Source organism: Elephantulus edwardii, unplaced genomic scaffold (genome assembly GCF_000299155.1).
Source record: "Elephantulus edwardii isolate Elephantulus edwardi_28Jun2011 unplaced genomic scaffold, EleEdw1.0 scaffold00095, whole genome shotgun sequence".
In the NCBI taxonomy this organism is placed as follows: domain Eukaryota; kingdom Metazoa; phylum Chordata; class Mammalia; order Macroscelidea; family Macroscelididae; genus Elephantulus; species Elephantulus edwardii.
In genome coordinates, this window is record NW_006399845.1 from 536676 (window position 1) to 548571 (window position 11896).

At 39.4% G+C, this 11896-nt stretch overlaps 1 protein-coding gene across 1 annotated transcript in view; it reads right to left on the minus strand.

Annotated features, from left to right (window-relative positions):
* RBM27 (RNA binding motif protein 27) overlaps positions 1-11276 on the minus strand; it is a 118073-nt gene extending 106797 nt beyond the window's left edge. The window contains exon 1 of the mRNA XM_006891195.1: positions 11218-11276. Within this exon, the coding sequence (XP_006891257.1) occupies positions 11218-11276 (59 nt within the window). The remainder of the gene's footprint in view (positions 1-11217) is intronic.
* Between the last annotated feature and the right edge of the window lie 620 nt (positions 11277-11896).

Sequence of the window (11896 nt, forward strand, 5' to 3'; positions counted from 1 at the left end):
CAGATACAGAAGAATTTAAGGAAATAACATTTGAGCAAGAGCCAATGGTGATGAAGGAAGAAGTTCAAGCTGCTTTGAAGGAAATAGCAAAAAATAAGGTCCCAGGAATAGATGGTATACCAACTGACATATTTCAGCTAACAGATGCTCTCCTAGATGTGCTCACCAAGTTTTGCCAAGAAATCTGGAGAACAACCATTTGGCCAACTGACTGAAAGAGATCTATATTTGTTCCCATCCCAAAAAAGGGTGACCCAACAGAGTGTGGAAACTACAGAACGATATCATTGATATCACATGCCAGCAAGTACTACTTTAGTCTAACCAACAAAAAATTCAAGCACGACCAAGATTCCCTGAGAGATTATAAAACAAATCTAGGGCTACCTCCAATCCTTCCAAATTACCATTTCTTCTTTCTTTTATCAAGATAGAACCTTAAATCTTTCAGCCATTTAAGTAAATAACTATAGAACAATTATCACTAATATTACACACAAGCAAAACCTCACTGAAGATCATCCAAAAATTACTAGAACAGTACATCATCCAAAACTGTCAGAAGTGCCTAGTTAGATGTAGAGGAGGTCATGGCACTAGGGACATAACAGCCAATGTCAGATGAATCTTGGCTAAAACCAGAGAGTACCAGAGGAATGTCTACCTCTGCTTCATGGACTAAGCAAGGCAGTTGATTGTGTAGCTCACAACAAATTGTGGCTAACCTTGAGAAGACTGGGAATCTCAGGACATTTGATTGTGTTCATGTGAAACCTATACTTGGACCAATAGGGCCAACAGAGCAAGAAAACACAGGATGTATAAAAATCAGAAAAAGAGTGTGTCAGGGAAGCATACTGTCTTCATATCTTTACAATCTATATGTGGAACAGATCATTTGGGAGGCTGGACTGTATGAAGAAGAATGTGGCATCAGGACTGGAGAAAGACTGATCAACAACCTTGTTTGCTTAAACTAAGAAGAGGCTGAAGTATTTGCTGTAGAGATTCAAAGTGTAGTATGTAATATGGATTGAAACCCAACATCAAGAAAAGAGAGATTCACACCACTGGGCCAACTGGCAGTACCATGAGGGATTTAGATTGTTAACAATTCAGCTTGCTTGGTTCCACAATAAACATTCTTGGCACTAGCAGCGACTAATCAAAAAGATGAACAACTGCCTTAAGAAAATGTGCCTTCAGGGACCTCTTCAGAGTGCTAAAGAGCATTAATGTAAGGCTAAAGACTCAGTTGTCTCTGCCTCAGGCCATGGTCTTCACAATTACTTGCTATGCATCTGAGAGCTGGACAATGACCAAAGATGACAGAGGAAGAATTGATGCCTTTAGTTATAATGCTGGAGAAGAATACTGAACATACCACAGAGTGCCAAGAGAACTGGTCTCTCCTAGAGAGAGTGAAACCAAGCTGCTCCTTAGAGGCAAGGATTTTGAATCTCTGTGTCACATACTTTGGGCATGTTGCCAGGAGGGACCAGTCCTTGGAGAGGAACATCATGCCTGAAAGGATGGCAGGACAGTGCAGGAGAGGAAAATGCAAGATGAGATGGTCTGACACAGTAACAGGGGCAATGGGGAGTTGGCTGTGTCAGAGACAGTGAGACTGGCTCAGGATAGGGCAGTGTTTAGAGCTACTATGCATAGGGACACTATGAGTTGCAGGGGAATCGAGGGCACATAACAACAACAAAGTCATTTTTATCTGACTATGTTGTTGCTGTGTGTCGTTAAGAAAGAACTAATTCCAGTTCACATCTGGCCCGCTAGCAGGTTTTCAGAGGCAGTAAATTCCGTGGAAGGAGACTGCCCATCCTTCTCCAGTAGGGTAGGTAGCTGCTTGATTTGAACTGCATGCCTTTAGGATTGCAGCACAGCTTCTGACCACTAGACCACCAGAGCCCCATCTCTTTTTACTACAGAAATGAATATATGTTAGAACAGATTTTAAAGTTTTTAATTTTTGATTCTTGCCTAGGTTAAACAAACATTTTATCAAAAAAGGGGCTTCTAAGGTATTAGGAAAAATACCTACCTTCAATTACTATTAACCTAATTATTAAATTTTATAGATAACTAAGGAGCCCTGGCTAGTGATAAAAAGCTATGCATCAATCCTGAAGGCATACGGTTTGAACCCACCAGATGCTGTGCAGAGGTTAGGAAATATTCAGCCTTGTGATTAACTGCCACTGAAAACCCACTAGAGGCTCAAATGTGGGTTGGTTTCAACTTGACAGTACAACATAGTTAAGCTAAACAAACTGTAGATTGTCAAAAGAATAAATAGATCAGTGTCAGAAGACACAAGAAGAATACTCCTTAGAATTATGGACAGCATGACTCTGACCACCTTACTTTGGATACATAGTGAAGAAGGATCAATTGCTATAAAAGGACATTTACCGGTTAAAAGCAGAGGGTTGGCAAAAAAAGTGAAATCCTCAATGAGATGAATGACATAATAGCCATAACAATGGACTCAAACATCATCAAAGATCATGAAGTTGGCACAAAACCCAGTGTCATTTCATTCTGCTGTAATGAATCTCGCCTTATCCTGTGTCATCCTCACAATCTCAGATACATATCTCTCACTGTTACAGTCAGTGTCAATCCATGTTGTTATTTTCAATTATACAAAAATAAGATCGAACAAATTTTCATCAGGCAGAGGCTAAAAGAAATATCACTCTAAAAATGTCTTATGAAAAATTCTCAAATTTGCCATTTTCCTCCTTAATGAAATCTTTGGAACTGTATTAAAATATTACACAACTGCTGAGCTGACACATCAGCTTTATATAGACAATAGACATACCCAATTCCAAGATAAAAGAGTAAAAGTAAAGTTCCGACCAATATTAAATTATCTAAAATTGTCAGGATAAATTTTGATAATTTTAAGTTAAAAATAAAGGTAATGGGAGCTCTAGCAACCTAGTGGCAAGAAGCTGCACCGCAATCCCAAAGGCACATGGTTCAAATCTACCAGATGCTCTGCTGGAAAAGGAGGGTCAATCTCCTTTTGTGCCAGTTGGATCCAATTTGACGGTACACAACAAGAAAAGGGGGGATATTGGTCCCTAGAAGAGTGATGATGATGGGTAGGGGTGAAATTACAGGGTTGCACACATACTAATAGAATGCACAATTGGTAGGTAGAAGGACAGGGTAAAGGAAATGGAAAGATATGACAGGGAACCTAAAAAGACAGGATAATGATGGGCATAAACCAATGGAGATTAATTGTATAAAACATAATGCACGTGAACTATTGTATGAAACACAATATGAAGAATACTGTGAAACACAATGTATATAGACTTTGTAAGCAAACAAATATAAAATAAAACTGTAAATCTTTACCAAAGCAAACTGCCACATCTTTCTTCCATTCAACAGCACTTTTAGAGATCAATTCTGTGAAATCACTAACTATACCTTTATTATTGGTACTCCTCAATCTTAAGACAGGATTTCCAAAACACTCATTTAACCATCCAAAAAAATAACCTGACTGCTATCCAGTAAGAATACTCATAGCTGATCCTCCAGCACATTTTCAGAGGCTGTAAATTGCATGGAAAAATGTTCACCTTTCTCCCTCAGAGCAGCGGGAGGGTTCAAACCACCCATCTTTAGCTTGGCAGCACCAGAATCAATTCATAGATGACCCTCCAACAGGTTTTCAGAGGCTTTTAATGGCACAAGAGGAGACTGTCTAACATTCTCCTGCTGAGCAGGTGAAGGGTCTGAACTTAGTCTTTGTGTCTTAGGATTGGTAGTACAACTTCTTAGGAATTTAGGATTAGTAGTACTACCAAATTAGGATTGTGCCTTAGGGTTGGTAGTACAACTTCTTAAAAATAGGCCACTAGAACTTTCTTAAGAGCTGCTGAATGATAATTTTTTTTTCCCTCTTCTTTGGTAAATAAATTTCAGAGACTGGTTGCCAAAGTTTACCTTGATAAAGATTACAAGCTCTAGAGTTCAAATGAAATCCACAGAATCAATAAATTTAAACCAATAAAATGATCTTAGTATGTGAATCTTACTGCTTTCTCCATCATGTTTAAAGAGAACAACATTCAATCATCTAGTGAGTTTTTAAAAGCATTTGATAATGGCCAAAATTCACAGTAACTATTGAGAGAAGGATGGGCAATCGCCTCCTATACGATCAACTAACTGCCTCGATCAGTTCCAACTCTATGGTACACAACAGTAACATACAAGTCGATACAGTTTGCTCCAGGAATTTCTGTTCCTGCTACAGGACATCCAGTAAGACTCTCTCTGCAAGAGACTTACTGTGATATTGGAAATGGCAATATCCATTGCTTAACGTTACTGTTGTTATATGCCATTGAATCAGAACCAACACATTGCAGGTTTTCAGAGATTATAAATAACATGAGAAGAGACTGCCCACCTTCCTCCTGTGGAGCAAATTGGTGGGTTCATACCACTTGTCCTCAGGTTGGTAGTGGAACTCCATACCACTAGGCCTCCAGAGATCCCTAGTATTTAACATTACTAAGCAAAATATTTATATAGCGTTTAATATATTTTCACGTTCCAAAATCTGTAAAATTCTATTTATATTTATAGTGAATCTTCCTTAGGTTTACAAAGCATTTTTATAGTGTGCATTATTAATATTCATGATACTTGTCAGGTAGCTGAAAAGATTTGTTAGCCTCTACTTAATCTGCCTTTAAGAAAAGTTAGACAATTTATTTAAAGTCACAAAGTGAACAAGAGAACTAGAAACTAAATGTCTTGGCTTACATATCTATGTATCTATTTAGATGTACACACATATACATAATCACTTTTTAAACACATACACCCAGACAAGTTTTTACAATACGCCAACTACTACTAAAGCAGTGAGTTCTGGTGGCATAGTGGGTTAAGAAATTGCCCTGCCAACCAAAAGGTGGACAGTTGGAACCCATCAGCTGCTTGCCGGATAAAGATAGGCAGTCTCCTCTTAGGTGATTTACAGCCTCTGAAAACCTGCTGGAGGTCAGCTTTGAGTTGGTCCCAAGGCAACAGGATCTGAGTTGCGTACCAAGCAAAGATGAAAATGCTTACAAAACAATTTAAAATGTTCCCCACTAAACAGTGTTTTAATATTAAAAAATGTGTATATATTATAGAAGAATGTTTGCTTGAATTCTTTCTAAGCCCATACAAATTTCTTCAGTAATTTATCTACCTGTTGGATTTATTCAGAACCTTTCCTTCAAGGGATTCACATGCTTACAATAAGCAGTCATTTGAATGAAAGAAACCACATCATCTCCAAATTGTACATAAGCTCTCATCTCTAAGAACAGAGTACTCTTTAAGACTGGAAAAAACAATGACCATTTCCCAAGCAAGACTTTTTTCGAGTCTAGCATGCGCCAGCAGCAGGGGACACACACAATTGCATATGGCTTCCCTCCCTTCTACTGAACTCCCACCCCGAACCACCTCCCAAAATAAAACTGGTGGCATTGGGATTTTTTCTGAACAGCTAAAGACACATTTCTTCCAGGCTCTCCCCTTCTATGTTCTTCCAGTTCTACAAAAGGAGTGAAAGGTAACAGAAATCTCTAACAACTCATGGCATTTTTAACTTCTCTATAGAGAAATGTACATCGGGTTTTCATAATAACAACAACAACATAGAGAAATGTTAACAAGTAAACTGGATTCGTTTAGAAACACTTCCTAACCTATTATACATCTTTGTTTTCTTTACTAGTAACAAGACTTAACACATTTTAAAATCCCTAAGTATGAACCCCTTTGCAAATTTTACTAATTGTAAACTAAGTTAAATTAAAAAAAATAAAAGGAAATTGTTTGCATAATCATAGTATTCCAACATAGCCACTACAACTACATTATCTGAAAGTCTAACAACTGCTCTGAAATGCTGTGTTGTAACAACATGCCAATCTGCTATGAAAATTTACTGAATCTGAGCTATGCAAAAAGTAAATTTACAATTTACAAATATAGCCCACTTTAGCCTATCCTTTATTGCTCTTTAGAATGCTTGAAACACACACCAAAAAAAGTCACCGTGGCCATACTTAAAAATGACTACATATCTACATTTGTTATTTCTTATTAACATTATCCAAAACCATTATATTGTTAAAAACTAAACAATTTAAGATTTTAGGTCTTTTTTAAGCTCTAATAAAGTAGAAAAAAAATTTTTTAAAGAGGCATGATGTGTGTCATACACCTCAAATCAAAAGGAGACACTAATTTTTGTTTTCTAAATCATCTGACTGCCAAAACTTTACCCATAAAATTACAGAATGTTTATGAACAATAACAAATATGAATCTCCCAGCAGTTAAGTTTAAAAGTTTAAGTATGTACTTCAAAAATTCAAACGCACTGCTATGGAGTAGGAACCAGCTGATCGCTAGCTGGCCATTCATCAGGTTTTCAGAGGTTGTAAATCACATGGCTATCAAGTGTTCATCTTTCTCCCTTGGAGCAGCTGGTGGATTCAAATAGCCTGCCTTAACATTGGCAGTGAAACTCCTTACCCAATAAGCCACCAAATCTCCCTGAAAACATTCCTAGAAAGTTTCAATTCCTACCCAAAAAAGAATTTCATATTAAAAAAACTATTGCCCAGAGGATACTTTAGAGAACTGAGTGTTTCTTTAAAAATCTGTATTAAAAGTTATCTTCTATCCAAGACCAAAAAAAAAAAAAAAAACCCAAACCTAAAAAAATATATCCTTAATATCTCTACCATCAAAATCAAAGCTTACCTATTTAAACTGTGTGTTGGGGTGCATTTTTTTCTTAAAAAAAAAAAAAGGCAAAAGGAATTTGTTGTTAAGTGTCATCAAGTCAACAACAACTCAAAGCAACCCTAAAACCAAGAAGTCTCAACTTTACCCTACTCTGTACCATCCTCCAGATCTCAGCTTTCTCCAGCCCACTGGTACAGTCTTTTTATCAACCCAACTTGTTGAGATTGTTTTTCTCTCTGCACCTATCCCAGCATAATGTCTTTTTCTAAAACCTAGCCCTTCTAGACAACATGTTCCAAGTATGTGAAACCATAGGAAAAGCAGGTGTATAAAACAAAGGTATACTCAATGCCACAGTCAGAACCAACTTATAGGTCCAACGAATTTTCACAGTCTATAAATTAGATAGAATGAGACTGTCCATATTTCTTCCATGAAGCAAACAGCTGGTAGATTTAACCTAACAGAGAGATGCCACCAATAGGTTAGAAGCATACTCCCTATTCAGTAGACCACCAGAGTTTCCTAAGTAGAAGAATTACCCTTTTTAATCTGAAATAATGTAAGCCAAAACCAAACCCACTACAGTAATTTTTTTAAATTTATTTCTTTTTAATCTGGTGTACCGTTGAATTGGATCCAACTGGCACAGGAGGAATTTGCCCCTCCTTCTCCAGCGCAGCATCTGATGGATTTGAACTGTGCAACTTTGGAATTGCAGTGCAGCTTCTTGACGCTAGGCCACCAGAGTTCCTACAATATGTAATTTTTAACTCACAGAGGCCCTACAAGACAAAGTAAAACTGTCCCATAGTATTCCCAAGGCTGCCTTGGAAATATGACTGTCTCTTATTTTTTGCCATGGAATGTCTTGGTGGGTTTGAACCACCAACCTTTCAGATAGACACCAAGTTTCCTTTAAATGCCAGAAGAGTGAACAATTCTTTCAAAAAAAAAGCACAGACTTTTTCCTCAGGCTTTCTATATGTTCTATGTCAGTAAAACAGCATACTAGTCTGATAAATCCTTAGGAGGCCCAAATCCTGTCCAGTGGTAAGGAGCTACACTGCCAATCCAAAGGCACTTGGTTCAAATCTACCAGATGCTCCACAGGAGAAAGATAGGCAGTCTCTTGCTGTGCAGTTTACAACCTCTAAAAACCCATTGGTGGGGGGCGGGGAGGGAAAGACCCATTAGAAAATGGTCAGCTATGAGTTGGTTCTGACTCCACAATACATAACATTATACAGAAGTCATTTTCACTTTAACTCAAACTTGCTAACATAGCATCAGAACCAAGTCAGAGCTGAGCTTTCAGCAGGTATCCAGAAACTACAACAAACTGTGGCTAACCTTGAGAATAGGAATCTGAGAACACTTGATTGTGCTCATGCGAAACCTATACTCAGACCAGAAGCAATCCTCAGTACAGAGAGCAAGAAAACATTGCATGATTCAAAATCAGGAAAGGAGTGCAGCAGGCATGCATCTTGTCTCCATTTCTTTTCAATCTACAGGCAGAATAGATCATATGGGAGGCTAACCTTTATGAGGAAGAATGTGGCATCAGAACTGAAGGAAGATTCATCAACAATCTATGTTATACAGATGACACAACCTTGCTTGCTAAAATTGAGGAGGACCTAAAGCACTTGCTGTAGACTGACAAAGACTGAAGTCTTCAGTATGGATTGAAGCTTCAAGAAGACAAAGATTCTCACCACTGAGCCAACTGGAAACACCATGATGTATGGAAAAAGAGATTGAGATCGTTAACAAATACAGCTTGCTCGACTCCATAATCAACACTCTTGGCACCAGCAGCCAGGAAAGGATGAATTGCACTGGGAAAATTTTGCTGTCAGGGACCTCTCCAGAGTACTGAAATGCAACAATGTCAGTCTAGAAACCAAGGTGCACCTGATCTGTGCAATTACTTGCTATGCATCAGAGAGCTGGACAACGACTAAGGATGACAGAAAAAGAATCAATAATCAATGCCTTTGAATTGTGGTGTTGGAAGTCTTGAACATATACCATGGAACACCAAGAAAACAAATAGGTCTGTCTTAGAGAGGGTGAAACCAAGTTCCTCCTTGGAGGCTCGGATTCTGGAGCTCTGTCTCATATACTTTGGGAATGTGGCCAGTCCTTGCAGAAGGAAATCATGCTCAGAAGGTTGGAGGGACAGCACAGGAGAGGAAGACCCCAGATGAGATGGGTTGATAAGGTAAATGGGGCAATACTGGAGTCAGTGAGAGAGGCTCAGGGCAAGTTTCAGAGTAACAGGCAAATCGCACTTGAGATTGCCCCTCTTCCACTGAGCAACTGCTGGATTTGAAACGCCTGCCTTACCATGAGAGCTGCAGATCACTGTTAATCTACAGCCTCAGAAGACGTTGGTGGTGGTGTTAGGTGCCAATGAATCAACTTTGACTCACAGTGACCCTCTGAACCATCCTCACTATCTCTGATATGCTGGAGCCCACTGTCATGGTCACTGTGTCAATCCATATAGTGTGTATTTATCCATACCTGTGTTCTATTCACATACTCCTTTTATACTAAGAATATAAAAGTCACGTAAAGTTGTCCCTGAACCAGCTTGCCTTTAAAGGACAGGCACAGAAAAATATATATGACTCTTTTCCTAGCTATTACCACCCACCCAAGAAACCAAAGTAGTAAAACAAAAAGTTAACAAGGCTTCTCAGGAGAACTAGGAGACAGCCTAACATTGTCTCCCAACAGTTCAATCTTAACATTTGTACATATCTTCTCTTTATTTCCACCTCTGAAAACCAAGCTTGCCCATACCTCTCCCTCTATGGTCACATTTTCTGTTTTTCATTCAACCTCTAGGAAAATTTCTGTAGACAGAAATCAGGAGAGGAGAAAAAGTGAACCTTTCCCCTTCCAGATGTGCACTCTCTGCCAAGAGGATTAAAAGTATCACCTCTCTCCAGCCCTCCAACTTTCCTTCTTTCACCTACAAAATCTGATCCATATTAATCATAGGGTATGTTTAACTCTCTAACTTTTGGAATGGTTATAAAATAAAAAACTAACACTTCTGTTATCCCTTCAGCACCCCCATAATATTTCCACAACTATCTAATTCTACCCTAAATACTTTAAATAGACAAATCCTTCTTAACCTTTCCAGCCCCTCAAAAACAATCTCACATGCTAATTACTACGAACCTTTCAACAAGATTTACATTACTTCCAAAAAAAAAGGACAAAGCCCAAATTTCCCCGCTACAGCAGCAATGCATCAAAAAACCATTTGAACTGCCAAAAAACTAGACCACCAGAAAAACGTAACCAAAAAACAGGGAAACAGGATACACAATGCTGAAGAGCTACGCAACAAAAGCAAAGGAACATCTTGCAAACATAAAAAGCAATCAAGACAGCAGGAACCGCGAAAAACAAAAAACGTAAAGGAAAGAGAAAACGAAACAAACAAAAAAACAAAAGACAAACAATCACAAGTCCAAGGAAAAAAAGGCAGACTAGAACGGAAAAAAGGAAGCACGACAACCAAACGACGCACTATACGGCCCAGACAGGGCAAATAGCCAAAAAAACACAACATCCAAAGACACAACAAACGAAACAAGAGATGAATAAGCAACACAAGAAAAAACAACTAAGTGGGGAGCAAAATCGGCAGGAGAAAAAAGAAAAAAGCAGGGAACGAAAAAAAAGCAAACAACAAAAACAAAAGGATAGCACATAAGACCACAAAGGAAACAAAAAAAACCTCAAATAAGCTCACAGACCACAAAAAGAAAATTCCGAAGACACCAAATACAAGTCCCTAAGATCAAAAACAAAATAAACAAAAACAACACAATCATGCCTACAGCACACAACACAGCAACAAACAAAAGAAAAGAACCATACAGGAACCATGAACACTCAGGACCCAACAAAAAAACAAGAAAAACCATCATTAGCACTGCACCCCTCAAACATCAACAGGCTTCTGAAAAACAACAAACCACGCAAAAACCACCTGAAATCCCACACCAATACAAAAGGAAAAGCAAAAAACACCCTCAAAAAGCCAAAATACAAAAATGAAGAGAAAAACCACGAAAGAACACGAAAAAAAACTCCCCGCCAAACACACAAAAGAAATACTTCAAAAAAAAGAACCACATAAAAAAGCACATAAAAAGACCCAAAAGACCACGACTAAAAACCCCACCAAACCGCAAACAGCCCAGCAACAAATCAAAAACGCAAAACACCCAAACACCTCCCCCAAACAATGGAAAAAGTACCACAGGGAAAAAAGACACCAAACCGATCGCCACAAAACACCCCCAATCCCCTCCCACCACGCCCCCGCAGGACCACAACGACAACATAGGCCGCCAACGCCCAAGCCACACCAACACACATCGGCTCCAGTAACTTGGCCAGCCAGGACTTGAGGGCATCTACATCTTCTATAAGCATGGTGCAGGGAGGGCGGGCTCGGCCGCCGCTCTTCTTCAGGCCTGCCGTGGGTCTCTCGTCGCTGCCTCCTCACGTCTCCCTCACACCCACCCTTGCCCTAAACCACCCGGCATTTTCAAGAGTCTTCAATCTACTCCCCTGCCCCGGGCCTAACAGGAACTAACACAAGAACCCTCACTCAACCTAGTAGGTTAGTCCAGGTGGGCGGGAAATAGTGCCGACTGACGGGTACGTGAACCAATTGGATGGAGAGTGCTGCACGCTTTGAACCAATGAAAAGGCTCGTTTGCCCCGCCTGTCGGCCATACCTAGTTAAGGAGGCGGGATATAGCAAGGTAGGTAGAGAGCGCAAGTGAACTCTTGGTGCAAGATGGTATCTTGAATAAGGTGTTCTGCCTCTTAAAGGAGCCACGACACCTTTTTTGGACCACGCCGCCACCCGCCACGGAATACCGGTATCTACCGCTGAGGTTGCCTAGGGGAACCCTGGGAGCCCCCTCATCCTGGTTCCTGCCTTGCATTTTTTCCTGGAAACACACATCAGTGTCCTGAAATGACTCAGCTGTAGTAAACCTGCAACACAACCTATAGTTCGTTCACATTCAGTACATCGCACAGAA